This window comes from Mytilus californianus, unplaced genomic scaffold (assembly GCF_021869535.1).
Source record: "Mytilus californianus isolate M0D057914Y unplaced genomic scaffold, xbMytCali1.0.p SCAF_7, whole genome shotgun sequence".
Lineage (NCBI taxonomy): Eukaryota > Metazoa > Mollusca > Bivalvia > Mytilida > Mytilidae > Mytilus > Mytilus californianus.
This window is the reverse complement of record NW_026262723.1, coordinates 62,624,717-62,643,453: the sequence shown is the minus strand read 5'-3', so window position 1 is coordinate 62,643,453 and position 18,737 is coordinate 62,624,717. Positions and strand designations below refer to the sequence as shown.

The following is an 18,737-nucleotide window of genomic DNA, read 5'->3' as shown; positions in this document are numbered from 1 at the left end:
TCATTCCCTTCAATAGAATCTAACAAAACATAGAAAACAAGACATAGTTTTCTAAGTCTTTAGGACGGGCAGAATCGAGCAGTTACTAGACCTGCTTTAACCTTCGGTGACCAGGTAATAATGAATAAAAAATTAAAAAGACACAACCTATAATAAAAAATTGCATTCTTTAATTACAAATAAAAAATTCATCTCTCAAAAACATTTACTCATTCATCTAACAGACTTTCTTAGTCATAAAAACTATCAACAAAATCAGTACAACACTAACATGAAAGAACTATGGCAAAGTTAAAATAATAAGGCTGTATCAACTGCTTGTTATCTTCTCTAATGTTCTTTGTCCCCAGTAGGACTCCAGATCAAAAGGCTTAAAATCTGAAGAAAAAAAAACATTAAAGAATGATTATTGTTTTCAATTTTACATCATCGAGTACAACAATCTGTTTGCATTGAACATTATCACATGATTATTACTAGATTTATTCACACATTTCAACAACATCATTCTTTTAACATGTTTTTAGATATAAACTATTCAATATATGACAAAACAACTGTATCGCTGTATCTACTAAATGAATGTTTCATTCTATATTAAGTAGCTATCTTATAAAAAAGTCAAGAACTTGCATTACCTTTAAAAACGTTTTTGCAAAGTCAAGGGAACTCATGTTCAATTGGGATAAAATGTACTTTTTCACTATATGTCTCGTGGTTTAAATTTGTTAAAATTATTTTAAATGAAATTTTTTAACACATATAAATTACAGACAATGACCTAAAACAGACACTAAGCGCTTTTAGTCAGGTGGGCTAAAAAGTAAAGGTGAAAATGGGAAATAACTCCTGAACTTCATAAATAATTCTTTAACTTAAATGTGTTTACATTACAACATCTGAACTTCATAAATAATTCTTTAACTTAAATGTGTTTACATTACAACTCATGAACTTCATAAATAGTTCTTTAACTTAAATGTGTTTACATTACAACTCAGTAATACATCTATCTTTCACACAGCACTCTCTGGTAAAAAATTAAATTTCTTCTTTAGTCAACCATTATATTCTTAAACAAAATCTAACAGCATATTAATCTTCACTACTTACTTTTCAGAACAGGATTATTTGGATCTTTGTCTCTGTATACAATTGGACCACCTAGAATAATATATAAATTATTAATTTTTTGCAACATTAAGATTGTATGCTATGGACTAATCAATGTCCCCTGCCAATATGAAGGTTATATTACTAAAGCAGCACTTTCAGATGACAATCAACATGATCAAGACCAAAACTTATCTAGTCAATAAATGATGTTTTTTTTTTATTTGTTATAAAGATCACAATTTTTTTTGAAAGAGAAAAATTCACAAGAGGAAAAATTGCTACAGAAATGTAGCGAACTTAATTACATGAGCGCAGCCTGATAAGGCCGCAGAGGTCGAAACCCTGAACAGTTTGGGCAAATTTTGACACAATATTCAAGCTTGATACTGTCTGAATTTGGATTGTGATCAAATTTTTGACATAATATAAGTTTCTGACACAAAATAAATGTGGTCAAAGATCTTACAAATATATTGTGCAATACTGTCGATTGAAGATTTCTTCTTGAAACTTTTCAAAAATTCGAAAAATTTTGAAAAAAAATATGAATGCCTTAAAAAAATTGGAACCCCCCCCCCCTTGGAGCAATAACCCCAAAACTCAATCCCAGCCTTTCCTTTCATAGTATGGAACATTGTAGTACAATTTCAGAGAGATCCATACACTAAAACACAAGTTATTGTATGGAAACTAGAAAAATGCTTGTTTTTGGTCCTTTTTTGGCCCCTAATTCCTACATGTTATGGGCAATTAACCCCAAACTCAATCACAGCCTTCCCTTTGTTATATGGAACCTTGTGGTACAATGTCAGAGAGATCCATACACTTACACACAAGCTATTGTCTGGAAACTAGAAAAATGCTTGTTTTTGGCCCCTTTTTGGCCCTTAATTCCTAAACTGTTGGCCCATAACCCCTAAAATGAATCCCAACCTTTTACTTGTGGTATTAAACATTGTGGTACAATTTCAGAGCAATCGAAATACTCATACACAAGTTATTATCCTGAAACTAGAAAAATGCTTGTTTTGGGCCCCTTTTGGGCCCCTAATTCCTAAACGGTTAGGACCATCATCCCCAAAATCAATCCCAACCTTCCTGTTGTGGTATTAAACCTTCTTAAAAAACTTCATAGAGATCAATTCACTAAAACTAAAGTTATTGTCCGGAAACCAATGTGTCTTCAGACGACTACGCAGACGACGACACCATACCATTATACGATCCCAAAATTTTTTTTGCGGTTGTATAAAAATTTACCATAAAAAAAACATAGGATGAATGTTCTCCTCAGTAGAGACTTTTAGCATCTTTAAGTAATGTAATGCTATCTAAAATGATTATCTAATAATTTGTGTTATGGATGTGATGCTATAATTTCTTGATTGATTGTTGGTGTTTAACACCACTTAAGCACTATTGGCTTTTTGTGGCCATCAGTTTTTATTGGTGGAGGAAGCTGGAGTCCCGGAGATAACCACCTATCTTTGGCAGGATAAATGACAATCCTAGTCAATTAAGATTGAAGTCCAACACACCTGCCAAGTGCAGGATTGAACTCACAACCTCAGTGTATTTACTGTGTTCTGACAGGATAGTATTCAGTAGATGAAATACTTAGATCACTGAGCCACTGAGGTCCCCTTACAATTTCTTGAAACCAGATGTATTCCAAAATTCCCTTTTACCAGGATGCTAACTAATTGATTTGTGGGGAGAACAGTGAGTGATATTTAAGAATAAAATGCTTCGTTGGGCACAGCTTGATACAACCGCAGAGGTCGAACCCTGAACAGTTGGGACAAGTATGGACACAACATTCAAGCTTGATACAGCACTGAATTTGGATTGTGATAAATATTTGACACAGCATAGGTTTCTTGACACAGAATGAATGTGGTCTAAGAACTTAAAAATTTTTAATTTACCTATTCAAACCATATCATTATTATTTGCTTTTATATATAAATCAGAAATAACCAATTTAAAATGGAAAATTTTAAAGAAAAAAAAGGAAAAAAAGAATCCCTCCCAAGGCTTCCAAAATGGTCATATATTCTGGACAATTGTATAATGTCCGGTAAAAGTCTGGCTGGGCAAAGCATGAAACGGTCATCTACTTTTTAGTTGTCAAGGCTTTCTTAAGAGACGGTCATTTTAGCACAATTCGATCTTTTTGACCCAACCTTTTGCCTTTAACAGCCACACATTTCCGGTCATAAAAGTGACATGATGATTAATTACCATCAAAACAACCCCTACTTCAATACTTTCTAATTTTAATCAAGACTAATTAGTTGTTGGACAGCTGAAATCTACCTGTTCAGGTGACAGGTAAACTATTTCCAGTACCAGACATCGTATAAATTGATTGGTCTATTCAAAGTTAATTTCTTACATTTCAGCGGTTTCTATCTAATTGATTTAGTCCAAAAGATTGAAATTATAAGAAATACGTTAATAAAATTGATTTGATGAAAAATTTAAAAAGGTTTTAAATGAAAAATTGTTGTATGAACTAGAACATGTGTGCGCATGTGAGCAGTAGGGAAATTTAATTATGCATCCTACATTTCTTAATAAAATGCTCCGCTGGGGCGCAGCTTGATATGACCGCAGAGGTCGAACCCTGAACAGTTGGGGCAAGTATGGACACAACATTCAAGCTTGATACAGCACTGAATTTGGATTGTAATTAAATATTTGACACAGCATAGGTTTCTGACACAGAATGAAAGTGGTCTAAGAACTTAAAAATTTTTAATTTCAATTTTTTGAACCCCCTTATGATTCATCACCCCCAAACTCAATCCCAGCTTTCCCTTTGTGGTATGGTACCTTGCAGTACAATTTCAGAGAGATCCATACACTTGAACACAACTTATTGTCTGGAAACTAGAAAAATGCTTGTTTTTTGCCCCTTTTTGGCCCCTAATTCCTAAAATTTTGAGGCGATTACCCCCAAAATCAATCCCAGCCTTCCCTTTGTGGTATGGTACCTTGCAGTACAATTTCAGAGAGATCCATACACTTGAACACAAATTATTGTCTGGAAACTAGAAAAATGCTTATTTTTGGCCCCTTATTCCTAAACGTTTTGGGCAATTACCCCCAAACTTAATTCCAGCTTTCCCTTTGTGATATGGAACCTTGTAGTACAATTTCAGAAAGATCCATACACTTACACACAAGTTATGTCTGGAAGTTACAAAAATGCTTATTTTTGGCCCCTTTTTCCTTAACTGTTGGTACCATAACCCCCAAAATCAATCCCAACATTCCTTTTGTGGTATTGAACCTTATGGTAAAATTTCATAGAGATCCATTCACTTAAACTAAAGTTAGAGTGCGAAAACCAATGTGTCTTCGGACGACGACGCCGAGGTCATACCAATATACAACCACAAAAATTTTTTTGCGGTCGTATAAAAAATCCAAAATGTCATATTGTCTTTTAAAAAATAGTTATTTCCCTTTGAACAAAAATCTACTAATTAATAAGTATTTCACCAAAAATTTAATTCTAGGGAAAGGGCTTTAACTGAACAAAGAGAAAAGCTAAAATCGTGAAAATTGAACTTGACCTGTAACTTAACATGATAAATCAACAAGAGTGCACACGCTGAAATGTCTCGCCTTCTTTACTAATCATTGATATTATGTTGATAGTCCTAAATATAAAGCTTTATTACAACTGTCACATAAACTTAACATTAACCAAGTAAACTAAACATTGACTAATGAACCATGAAAATGAGGTCAAGGTCAGATGAACCATGCTAGGCAGGCATGTACAGCTAACAATTCTTCCATACAACAAATATAGTTGACCTATTGCTTATAGTTTAAGAAAAACAGACGAAAACACAAAAACTTAACACTGAGCAATGAACCTTGAAAATGAGGTCAAGGTCAAATAAAACCTGCGTGACTGACATATAGATCATAAAATATTTCCATACACCAAATATAGTTGAACTATTGCATATAGTATTAGAAAAAAAGACCAAAACTCAAAAACTTAACTTTGACCACTGAACCATGAAAATGAGGTCAAGGTAAGATGACACCTGCCAGCTAGACATGTACACCTTACAATCATTCCATACACCAAATATAGCTGACCTATTGCATGCAGTATTAGAAAAAAAGACCAAAACTCAAAAACTTAACTTTGACCACTGAACCATGAAAATGAGGTCAAGGTCAGATGACACCTGCCAGCTAGACATGTACACCTTACAATCATTCCATACACCAAATACAGTAGACCTATTGCATACAGTATAAGAAAAACAGACCAAAACACAAAAACTTAACTATAACCACTGAACCATGAAAATGAGGTCAAGGTCAGATGACACCTGCCAGTTGGACATGTACACCTTACAGTCCTTCCATACACCGAATACACTAGACCTATTGCTTATAGTATCTGAGATATGGACTTGACCACGAAAACTTAACCTTGTTCACTGATCCATGAAATGAGGTCGAGGTCAAGTGAAAACTGTCTGACGGGCATGAGGACCTTGCAAGGTACGCACATACCAAATATAGTTATCCTATTACTTATAATAAGAGAGAATTTAACATTACAAAAAATCTGAACTTTTTTTTCAAGTAGTCACTGAACCATGAAAATGAGGTCAAGGACATTGGACATGTGACTGACGGAAACTTCGTAACATGAGGCATCCATATACAAAGTATGAAGCATCCAGGTCTTCCATCTTCTAAAATATAAAGCTTTTAAGAAGTTAGCTAACGCCGCCGCCGCCGCCGGATCGCTATCCCTATGTCGAGCTTTCTGCGACAAAAGTCGCAGGCTCGACAATAAACTAAATTTCAAATCAATATCTTCAGCACGAAGAAAAGAGTCTGGAAAACTGATTTGCCGGACTGACAGATAGACAGACAGACGGACGGAGTGCAAACCTAAAAGTCCCCTTCGACTTCGTCGGTAGGGGACTAAAAACCTTGCAATAAATTCTGAATTTACATGACTAATGAAAAATGGCTGTTGTATTCCTTTAAAACTTACCTTCTCTAAAATTCTTTTTTGATTCTAATTCAACGCTGACTTTACTCCAAGCTGAAAAAAATACAAATAATTATAAATAACATTGTATCAAATGGGAATAAATCATTTCAGGCATTAGTATGACCCAAACTAAAATATAGTTGTAGTGTCTGGGACCCACATATGAAAGACCAACCAAGGTTGGGCGGTAAATATCGCCCCCGGTATTTACCGCCCCGGTCAATACTCCTCAAGTGGTCAATACTGGCAAATACTGGTCAATTGAAATTTTTATGGTTCTTTTGAAAGGCTTAACTATTAATTTTTAGTAAAACATTGATTGATTGAGAAAGTTATTTTAACTTAATTCCTTTGGCATGATTAAGTTTTTAAAAAAGAATCATATTGGTATGTTTTATTAACTATTAACATGATTAATGACTAATTTAGTTCTTAAAGGTAATGATGATATTACATACTTTAGGTATATATAAAATTGCTATATGAATTATTTCAACATTTTTAAATCAAGATATTTGTTCTTGAAAAGGTTTGTTTTTGACAGGTAAATAGAATTACAGGGGTGCGTCTAAACACTGCTAAGGAGTCCTTAGTGCACTAAGGACTTATGATATGCCACTAAGGACTAGATGGGATGCTATTACATGTAATGTCTTTTCATATTATTGTAGATATTGATATTTAATGCATAAAATTCAAATTTTATAGAAAAATAATCACAAATAAATGAGTTATTCAACATTGTTTAGACACGTGCCTGTTTTTCTTTGATATGCCGAAAATCAATGAACCGTTAGACACGTGTCAAATTACATAACTGCTTACACGGGAATCCTGCTATCTGTTGTGTTTAATCGACAATATTGGAAAAGTTGGATACTAATAAATGAATAGTTTTTCAGATTATATTTCAGTTATCAATTTTGATTTGACTTCGCACTGAATAAGTTGTTAAAATTTTATTCATGTTTTTTTTTTTCAGATTCTCAAGAGTATTTTGTAATTATTTCTTGTAAATAATAGATTTGTTTCCAGAGCAATATATCTAAATTTATATTCATATATGAAGACGTTAAGCAATGTATTACTGGACAAAAACGAATTCAATATGATAATAAATGTTTACTACATGCAACCAATATAAGAAAGAAGATGTGGTATGATTGGCGATGAGACAACTCTTCACAAGAGACAAAATGACACAGAAATTAATAACTATAAGTCACCGTACGGCCTTCAACAATGAGTAAAGCATATACAACATAGTCATTATTTCATACAATATCTTAAACAGACAATTTGGTTAAAAAATACAAATCGGATTTCCTTCTGACATACTTGTTCTTCTTAAAGAAAAATAGATTTAAAGAAAATATATTTGAAAATATTTCTGTTTGTTTTTTCAAGGATTTATATAGTAATATACTATACAAATCCTTATATTTTTTTTTCATTTTTACACGTGAGAGATTTAAAGTATTCGAATTATCTTGTATTACAAAAAAATGATTATTTTCACATCATGAAAAAGCATATTTTCAAGGCATTCGTACGAAGCATAACCTTTTTATGTCAAAATTATATCTAAAGCTCTAAATTAACACATACGGGCCGGGATATTTTTCGGAAATAATGTGCTAAAAACTGTGGAACATTTAAAAAAAACCATTTGTCTCCTTTATATATTTAAAAATGAAACTTCAAAGTTCGATAATGATATTTAAACTTCTTATACTTTGAGAAAAAAAACAAATGTCGAACAATTACAAAAAGAAAAAATAAGTACGGTATGAAGCCTTTGTAAACAGCTATCAAACTGGTTGAAAACTAGTGGTTTAGAATAACCCCAAGGACGTCACATGATTTTTTTTCCAATTCAATCGTAATTCGTACTAAGTATGAAGCAGTAATAGAAAGTGGAAAAGCAAACACCCGGTTTTGATATTTTTTTCAGAATTTACTCATAAATTTTAATGAAACACGCACCTTTGTCGGAATTAAAATTAAAACAAAAAACTTATAAATATATCTATTCCTTTTGTCTTGGTATCTCTAAATATTACTTCCATGCTCTTACATAAACATTTAACAAGCTGACCACACTCTTAACTTATTAGTTGGCGCACATCAAAGTCGTGCACAAATGGCAAATAACTTTGTCGAGAAAGAAATAAAAAATAAATAAAATTATTTGTCCTTTTAATCATTGCAAATAAGAACAACATATTTAATTATAAATTATTAAACATTAATCTTTTCGATACAATTGTTAATTACTTAAAATAAAAAGATTATGATTGTTTATTCAGTTGTTATGTTATATGGCACGTGTCAATCGGTTCACTGATTTTCGGCATATCAAAGAAAAATGGGCACGTGCTTAAACAATGCTTAATAACTCGTTTATTTATGATTATTTTTCTATAATTTTTTTAATTTATGCATTAAATATCAATCTCTAACTTAATATGGAAAAATAATACATGTAACAGCACCCCATCTAGTCCTTAGTGGCATAGTATACGTCCTTAGTGCACTAAGGACTCCTTAGCAGTGTTTAGACGTACCGGAATTACAGGTGACTGGATTATCAGAGCATTACCTATTATATTGCTAGCAGGTGTCAAAAGTTTAATTACTATAAAAACTACCCCCTAATCATGCTGATAAATGTTGACAAAACAGGAAACAAATCATAAAAGCTATTTTTGAAGACTGTTTAAAACAATAAATTAATTACTGACTTTTTAACAGAATGATAAATATCTTCTAAATGCAGAAAATTGAAGTTTGAAGGATCTTTAATATGCCTCATTTATCCTTTTCACTAATATTTTATTCTGATAATCACAAGTCAGAAATTCACAATTCAGTTTTGAGAGAACTTTTTCTTTGGTTAAGAAAAGAATAATTTTTTAAACCATTTTTGTTTTTTTCTGAAACTATTACATATTATATATAAAACAACTTTTGATGAAATTACTGTTAAGAAAACAAGCTGTCATAGTCCCGTTTTAGTGGTGCCAAGAAATTTGTCCTTTGTATGATTAATATTTGATAAATCTTTATTTAATCATGTTCATGAACAATTCCATAAACTAGATTATGAATTTATCTTATAATGAGACATTATTTCAAGGATCTTCCCTTATATATTCAAAAACTTAAGTAATTAATTGCGACTTTCTGTCCTGTGACTATATCGGTCCATTTACCCAGTAATTGACCAGGTAGGGACTGGTCTTTATAGTATTAATGTTTATCAAAATTTCAATTGACCAGTATTTGCCAGTATTGACCAGTATTTGCCAGTATTTCCCGGTATTTACCACTGGCATGGTCAATACTAGTATTGACCGCTTCTTTGCCAACCTTGAGACCAACAGCTAAAACTTGCAATGATACAAAGACGAGCGGCTCTCTACGTACACAACAACTACAATTACACAAGCAGTGTCACAAACATGTTAAACCAGTTATAATGGCCACCACTAGCTGAGACTTTTAAAATCTAGACTTATTTTATTTTAAAAAGTGATACACTGTCTTGTAGCCATTCCAACCCATGTTCTTGAGCAAACCGACAACAGAACAAGACTAATCCATACAGACATATCCAAACTTCCAAGGACACATACAAATAGTCGAACTTCCCTCAGACAATCATACAATGGAAATTGCTCCCTCAAACTATTATTGAAACCACTCAGTCTGTTGACAGCTTCAGATATCAGCTAGCAACAGCTGTTCTCTCCAGCTTCAAATAAACACACTCAAACCAAAACATGTAAATAAAAGTCATATATTTTTTAATCACAATCTGTATATACAGTAGACTCCGGCAAATCGGATACCCAAAATGTCAGCTAAAAATATCCGATTACCCGATATATTCAATTAGACGATGAATGTTTATTCATTGAATATTCTGCAATAATGAGTAGATATAATCCTGAGATGTTACTAACCCTGACAATTGCTAAATATGTGAAAGGGCTGGAGAATTGAAGGAGTGATTTTTATCAGTTACATCACCACGATGTTTGTGTAAAAAATTATCAGCTTATTATGTAATGATTAAATTTGTTTGCAGTTTTTAAATCCTTTATTTATTAAAATAAATCAAATGTCCTGAAATATTTATGTGAATTATTATCTACCATCCATAGTTTGTCTTTATTTGTTTTGTAAGTAAATTAATATCAATTATTATTATAAAAACTGAACACCACGAAATAGCCAATAGTGCTGAAAGTGGCATAAGACACCAATCAATCAATCAATCTTGAATGAACATCACTAATGATATTTAATTTTTGTTAATACTAATTCCTTTTCATCGATCATGAAATGACTGTCAATTCACAAAAAAAACAAAATTCCAAAAAATCTCAACTCTTTGGTGCAAACATGAAGAGAAATAATAAAGTACAACCCTTGCATAAAGATTGTTACATAGGAAATACATGTAAAGCTCGTAATTATTTAACAGCAGGCAAAACTTATTTTTATTTTAGACAACATTTGTGCTCTGTGTTAATTTGGTCAAAATATTCCTGAAAATAGCCAACATATTTTTCCTTGTGATGTCACACATACATCATGTAAATCATGACCCCAAAGCCTAAACTTATATTTACAAATGTACATTGTCAGATTTAAAAGATACAATTCTAAGGGCACCTTACAAATTTTTCATTGCAGGGTACATGAAGCATAAATCCAGAAATGTAGCTTCTCTTAATTACAAAATAAAAAATTTTCATCCGTAAGAAATCTTCTCCTTAATTACATAATAAATAAATTGCTTTGCCGAGCACAGCTGGATACAACCGCAGAGGTCCAACCCTGAACAGTTGGGGCAAAAATGGACGCAATATTCGCGCTTGATACAGGTCTGAATTTGGATTGTAATTAAATATTTGACACACAAAAGGTTTCTGACACAGAATAACTGTAGTCAAAGAACTTAGAATTGGTTATATGATTTGAATTTATATTCAATTTTTTGCTTTTGTGCAATACAATTTGCTGTTAGGAATTGACTCCCCCCTTCCCCCCACAAAAAAAATAAAAAATTTACCCCCCCCCTTTTTTTTTGCTTTTGTGCAATACACTTTGCTGTTGCGTAATACCCCCCCTATTATTTTATAATAGAATTCAAAATATGGTGTCAAATCTTTCATATGGATTTTTTTGTAAAAAAAAAAAGATGCAACATTTGCAGATATTTTTACTGGTCTTCCTTTATAAATATGCATTTCTTTAAACATAATTTAAAAGCAGTGTAAGGGAGGTAATCAAAACGTATTTGGATTATCGCCCTTACACTGCTTTTAAATTGTCTTAATTGTTCATTAACCATTACTTTATACATAATTTAACAGAGTTCACGAAAATGGTCGGTCCTGTCGGTCAAAATGAGGCTCGGACCAGTATTTTGAAGGCTAGTGCCGGTCCCAATGACCGATGTAAAAACGGCCGTTGTAGTGCATATTTCGGCACTTTTTTACATCGGTTATTAGATGTACCGCAACTGTTTCCAATAAGTGTTTACATCGGTTATCAGATGTATCCGCTGCCAATTTCCGGTACTGGTTTACGGATTTATTATAAACAAACCAAAGCGGCGATCTACACGTGGCCTACTTAATTTGTCCATAGAGCCATCCCTGGCAAACAATCGGCGATTGAACCCTACAATGGAGCAAACAAATACTGTAACAGCCGAGAAAGTGATTCAGATGATGAAATGGATAGTGAAGATGACTTTAAATAAGAACAATCAGAAGACCTGAACTGGTCTTTCATTGTTAATTTGCCTGTGGGTGCGAAGAATAAAACTAATATTAATAAAGTTATTTTTCGATAAAATATGTTATCAATTTTTTTTCAGGATAAAATTGAGAGATTTTGTAGGACTGGCTAAAATTTTGTAGGACTGACAAATAATCATGCTTTGTCGGTCCCATGACCGACGGGTCAAAATAAGTTTTCGTGAACTCTGATTTAAAAGCAGAGTAAGGGAGGTAATTCAAATGTTGTATTTGAATTACCTCCCTTACACTGCTTTTGATTGTTTTGTACTAAAGTATTTGTCCATTAACCAGGACACACTTGTTTTTCCTCCTTTTTTGCCCCTAATTCCTAAACGGTTTGAGCCATAACCCCCCCCCCCCCCCCCCCCCCCCCCCAAAGCAAATCCTTACCATCCCATAGTTGTATGGAAACTTGTGGTATAATTTCAGAGAGATCCATATACCGTTCCACAAGTTATTGTCTGGAAACTAGAAAAATGCTTATTTTTGGCCCCTAATTCCTTAACTGTTGTTACCATAACCCCCAAAATTGATCCCAACCTTCCTTTTGTGGTATTTAACCTTATGGTAAAATTTCATAGAGATCCATTCACTAAAACTAAAGTTATTGTGCGAAAACCAATGTGTCTTGGGATGACTACGACGATGCCTACGTCATACCAATATACGACTTATAAAAATTACCATCAGTAAGAAATTTGACTATCTCTTCGTGTTGTGGAAAAGCTTCTTGTACAGGTGGTGGATTTTGTTTATTGTAACCTGATCTTCTACCATTCATTTGATGATGATTGAACGTAGGTTTTGGAGAGCTAAAAGATTAAATAAATATCAGATAGTCGTCATTGTACATGTAATTACACAATTTGTGAATATTTCCAAACTGTTTTGTAAATACTTATATATTAATTTAATACACAAATCACAATATTCTCTAGTTTTGTCTGTTGTGACAGTGAATCACTGATCAATTCATCTGTTGATATATATATATATGTGTGACTGTTTTGTGTATATTTATCATGTTTATATTTAGCTATGTTAAAGGCTGACTTCTAGTCACTTCGGCACCTGGTTAAATCCACACCTGGTCAAATCGGCACCCCATATAGTCAATTCTCACCTAGTTAATTCCCACACAAGGTAGTTATTTCAGCACACATGATTAATATTATGTTTTGTAAGTAAACTATTGGACTCCATTTTTTCCCACATTTTTTTTTAAGATATTTTCGCTTGAGGTGTCAAAGTATATTTGTCACACAACAGAAGTTCCAATGGAAACTTCGTTTTTAACAATGCCATAATATCTGTTCCTACTGGAACTTATATTATCAAGGGACTTCCATTTCATACAACTGTACATTGCTAGTTAACATACATCATTGGTGCCAGCCCTATTCATTCTATATAAGTTAGACTTTAAATTACAATGATTAAAATTGTTATTCTCATATGTGGATTAAACAATAGCTTGGGTAATGGTAGTCCAAATAATTATTCATTATGTATTCTAAGTTTTTAAGGGGCCTTGGTGGCCGTGTGGTCTAAGTAGTTACTACTGTAATCACTAGCCAGTCAACACTGAGGTTGTGAGTTCCAACCCCGCTCGTGCAGGTGCACTCGACTCCAATCTTAATTGACTAGGATTGTCAGTTTTCCTATCGAAGGTTGGTGGTTTTCTCCCGGCACCCTCCACCAATAAAAACTGGCCGCCACGAAATAGCCCAAAAGCGGTGCTTAAAAGTTGCGTTAAAACACCAAAAAATCAAAAATCAAATCTAAGTTTTTAACTGCTTTATCATGTTTATTACATGCGCTGATTTTCTGAACGATGTAGGAAATGTATCTTTTTAATTAACCTCTGCAATTGTACGTTTTGCAAAAAAAAAAAAAAAAAAAATGAACAACTATTATCCCCATATACCCTCTAATAGCTGAAATGCAACACCATGAACACCTGATAAATATGTGCTTTGATGCCTGGTTTATGTGTTATTCGTTGTTGTCGTGGCAATGTCATTGTGACAAGTTTGATAGTCATTTGGTATCTTCCCCCTTTCTTTTTGAAGTCTTAGATGTATGAACTTGGTCTTTGATCATCATGACATTATTTATTATTCCATCAGCATAATTCACAAAACACTAACGATGCTACAGGAAAACTGTTTACGGTTTTAGAATGTCACTTAATTTTTAATCAATAAAAAATAACTTATAATCTTTATTCTATAGCAATACACTAAAACTCAATTAAAACCTTTCAACACAAAACCGTTAAAAAGAGTACAAACAGACCCAGGGTGCGAACATGAATGGGAGCTAACATGATTTTGGGCAAACGGTTCCCGATTCCCCGAAAGACATCTTAATGGCACATTATAAAAGTACAGATTGTTTAATCTCTAAGGAAACCTGTAAAATTTCCATTGCTTCTTATGTAAAAAGGTAGTCCAAATAATTATGACATCTTGAAAGGCTAGGAAGGCGTCAAAGCAAAAATTAAAAAAAGCCTTCCAAGAGGTCATAATTATTTGGACTAGTTAAATGGGTCTGTGAGGTTAGAGGTTTTCTAAAAATTTAAGTCCTTAATATTTTTGTTGATATTATTTTTATTGCATCAGACCAACAAAAAGTGAGATTGATACTGCAATTTAGATTTTACACTATCAAATTTAAAAATACAATCAAGAGTAGTGACATTGTTGTGTTTTAAATCTGCAAATAAATCACATGATCAGAAAATAATCGTCTTAAGGTCATTAATCTTCCAGTTAATAATCCTGTACAAACACGTGTTTCGTAACAACATACGCATTTTTCATTGACAGTTAGATTTAACGATGGCTTTACACTATACCATACATTTAAGCCCTACTAGAACATTTTCTCACCTCATAGTCAATGCACCAGTCCCCTTTTGCTGTTTTTCTACGTCCTTTATTTCAAGGTTGTCTATCGCTTTCGGAGGACCTGTAACGTAAATAAAACTATTTTAAAACGATTCTACGGATTTTTTTCTTTAAAATGGCGTACAACATGATAATGAACCATTCCCGCAAACACACAAAAAAGCAGAAAATATTACCTCTCCTTGTGCTAGAAGCTATTTTACTTGGTCCTCTTGACAATGCATACATCCCCTTATCATATCGCGCAACTTGCTGCGCAAATGAAAGTAAACTCGAGAACTTTCTACTTTTAGGTTATATTTCGATCTATTGTCTAGAAATGCCTCGAACGTAACTGTCGACTTTGTCGTAAAATTGTATAAACTGGTCCCTTAAATATTTCAATCCGGAAATTTCTAGGTGGGACAACATGGAACCAGAACAATTGCGAAAGGGAGCCAACTCTAATTTATTATTTTGTGTAGCAGAAAGAAAAATTTCCTGGAACAGTTCAAAGTGCAAATAATAGACACTGTCAGTAATATTGCTGTGAAAAATACAAAATTTAGGTAATGTACTTTTTAAAGAAAAAGTTGTTTGAAGTTGTCTTCAGAATATTCAGACAGAAAAGTGATAACTGTACAAACTGCTATTGACCATCTGGCATCTGATTATTATCACTATTTACTGTATACATCTGCATGTTTACACTTATGTTTTACAGTTTAATTCGCTGTACAGCGTTTTCCTTGCTAGAATGTTATCTAGTCAGTCTTTAAACATCTTTTTTATTGCTACCATTACTGTCATTAAAAAAGTATGTTGCTGTTGCATTTTTTTAATTTTCTGTATCTGTGGTGCATAGCTGTTCTTTGTTTTTCCTGTGACTATTATACTAGTAAAATAAAATAGTCCCAGGTTTTCCTTGTCACTGGAAGGAGAGCAGCAAGACTTAGTCCTTTTATTAAAGGGGCGTTGCTGGAGCCCTTGACTGTCTTTATGCACATGATCGAACTTATCTTCCAGTTAGTTCCATGATCTACATGTGCATGTATGATGGTTCTTGTAAAGAATGGATATTTAATTCTTTGTATCAGTTATGTGTCAGTTTTACACCATAAAGTTAGGTATGATTTTGAGTTTTTTGGTTTCCTGTCATTCAACGATGGTATCGGGTCCGTTCGCGCCCAATACACGTTCCCACCCTACACGTTCGCACCCCGCACGTTCGCCCCCTAGGTCCGTTCGCACCCTACACGTTCGCACCCTTTTTTTTAATTCAAAAACCTGATAAATTTTTAGATGTTTTGTAGATGTTTATATCATAATATTTTTATTTTCATAAATAAAAATTCGGGAATTTTTAAATGAAATATAGTTTTAAATTGATTTGATGATTAATTATTAAATGTTAATTATGTATGATTACTGCTAATTGGTATTTATTCACAGCCTAATTTGGTGTTATTGTTGAGTGTTTGAAAATCATGATTGTTGTCATGGTTGTTTTAACTTGCGTTGATGTAAATACTGCATGTATTTACATGTAGCTTGGTATGAGTAAAACTTTGAAGATTTTAAATAAAAACATGAAAGATAATTGTTTTTAACTGCTTGGCTCCTTTGATCTCATATGTGTCAGAATCTCACTTTATTCATAAACAATGAAAAAAACTATTTATAGCAATACACTATCCAAACATGATTAAAAATTATTCAACACAAAAATAAAATACTGGTCGTCAGAATCTCACTTTATTTAAAAACAATGAAAAAAAATGTTTATAGCAATATATTTACCATGACACAAAAAAAACCTTGTCAGAATCTCACTTTATTTAGAAACAATGAAAAAATATATATTTATAGCAATACACTTACCAAAACTCGTTTACAAATTATTAAAAACAAAACCAATAAAAAATGGGCGCGAACGTGTAGGGTGCAAACGGACTTTGGGAGCGAACGTGTAGGGTGCGAAAGTGAAAGGGGGCGAACGTGCATGGGGGCGAACGTGATTGGGCGCGAACGGACCCGGATTCTTCAACGATGTTCCTGCTGAGGTATCAAATCACTAAAGAAAGTTTTTGTTTTTATGCCTCATTGCTTCTGACTGGTTTGATATTTATGAATTAGTCAATGAGAGCATTGGCAGCAGTACCTCAGCCATTTAGTAAAACATTACTAGGGGTTGTTGTTTCCTTTAATTTGTTCTTGTTAAGAGATTGTATAATTTCTTATAAATCAGGGGTTGTCAATATAAAATCATTTTCTGCTTTCAGACTATTATCATTACTGGCGTGACTGGTAATGGTTATTTTTAGTTTTTTTTCAGTACTTCTCAAGATTTTTAATCATTTTGTTTGTTGAATCTGACCACACATTTTTGGATGAGTTTATTTTATCATCCTATACATATACATGTATATGTATATGTATATGTATATGTATATGTATATGCATATACATGTATGTTAGCTCTCTGTATTTCAAAACTGATCTTACAATGGATATGTATGCTAGTATTTTGCTCTCTTTAAGGCATTTGCATCTATAGTTTTCTTCTTTAGGTGTAGTACTAAACTTCATAGATTCTACATGCAGTATCTCAAATTTCTGAAATCCCTTCAATTTCTCATAAGACCAGTTAAAGAGATACTTCGCAAAAAAATGAAAAATTGATATTATGTTGATTATGTATAAAAAACCACAAATTCATAAATATTAAAGTTTAATTCTGCTAGATACGAGATCACCATCGATTTTAAATTTAGAGTATCACTTCTCCACGTGCGGCCATTTTGACATCATCCCTGAATAGAAACCACGATATAATCTATAAACCACAAAGGACCAAAACAAGCAGTAACCTAACGTAGCCGTAATTGAGTGTCGATATCTTGTCAAGCGTATGGTTGTTTTACCCGACAAGGAAAGCCTAAACAGTTTCCCGGGTCACAAAAAAAGATTATAATAGACATGGTTGTGCATGCAACCTTTCCTAACTAACTTGATACGGAAAAGTAATTATATATAATTTTTTTTTGAATAACTAGTACTATGGTCTGTCGTTTTAAAACTGTTTTTTTTAATAAGTTTTTGAAACAAGAAATTTTAATGGAGATTAGTTAAAAGTTCAAAGTGATAAATTAAGTGTTCCGTGTAAAAATGTTTTCGAAAATCTAGTGTGTTCATAATTCATTTATGTAATAATTTTATTTAAATAAATTCGGACCTTCCCTTATCTGATCACCAGCATGGCTAAAGGAATTGTTCCCAGAGGTAATGTGAGTTGACACGTCCAGGTATTCAAGTGATTTCCTGTCGGGCTTTAAAACTCTTATTACACAATTACATAAAGCAAGTTCGTGCATCACTTCACCTCTGAGGGTATTGAGAAGTGTACACGGCCGATAACTTGTAACTTTCCATTTTGAAACTATCAGGATCTATCAGGTGAATATACATCTTTGTCTTGCATGTCTGATAGTGATATGCTAGTCTTTACTAAACCATAGATATAATAGCCATTATATATGACTAAACTCATACGCTTGTAAATAAGAATATTTATGAAAATCTAAATAATTCCAAAAAAAGATTTGATAAAATAAAAATATATTTACATATTTTCCAAACGTAAATTGGGGAAAATGTAAGTAATTACTCGTTGTCAATAATTATGGACATTTTGAAACGTACAAATATTGATTTAACAAAATGTACGCACTTGTCGATCATTGGATTATACGCCTAGATAGAAGGTTACGGAACTATAGATAGTCGCAATTTAGAATATATACATGATTTTTGTTGCTTAATTGCTTAATTGCTTCAAGTTTTGTTACCCTATATCTGTATACATAT

General features: G+C 32.8%; 2 protein-coding genes across 2 annotated transcripts in view; one reads left to right on the top strand and one right to left on the bottom strand.

Annotated features, from left to right (window-relative positions):
• Positions 1–148: 148 nt before the first annotated feature.
• On the bottom strand, positions 149–15,187 carry LOC127707882 (MAPK regulated corepressor interacting protein 2-like). Its single transcript, XM_052212634.1, has 6 exons — positions 15,068–15,187; positions 14,874–14,952; positions 12,664–12,791; positions 6,161–6,211; positions 1,114–1,164; positions 149–378 (listed from the first exon to the last, which is right to left on the bottom strand). The coding sequence occupies exons 1-6, from the start codon at positions 15,117–15,119 to the stop codon at positions 311–313; spliced, it is 429 nt and encodes a 142-aa protein (XP_052068594.1). The 5' UTR covers positions 15,120–15,187; the 3' UTR covers positions 149–310.
• A 118-nt stretch (positions 15,188–15,305) lies between these two features.
• Positions 15,306–18,737, top strand: part of LOC127707872 (testis-expressed protein 2-like) — a 30,638-nt gene continuing 27,206 nt past the window's right edge. Inside the window, exon 1 of the mRNA XM_052212619.1 lies at positions 15,306–15,439. The gene's annotated coding sequence lies outside the window, so the exon portion shown is untranslated. The remainder of the gene's footprint in view (positions 15,440–18,737) is intronic.

Excerpts from the sequence above, each read along its gene's own strand:
- LOC127707882 (XM_052212634.1), bottom strand. The coding sequence starts at position 15,119 with ATGTATGCATTGTCAAGAGGACCAAGTAAAATAGCTTCTAGCACAAGG. Across the intron at positions 6,212-12,663 it reads AGTCAAATTTCTTACTGATG|CTTGGAGTAAAGTCAGCGTT; the intron begins GTAATTTTTATA and ends TATTTTTTTCAG. Across the intron at positions 1,165-6,160 it reads AAAAAAGAATTTTAGAGAAG|GTGGTCCAATTGTATACAGA; the intron begins GTAAGTTTTAAA and ends ATATTATTCTAG.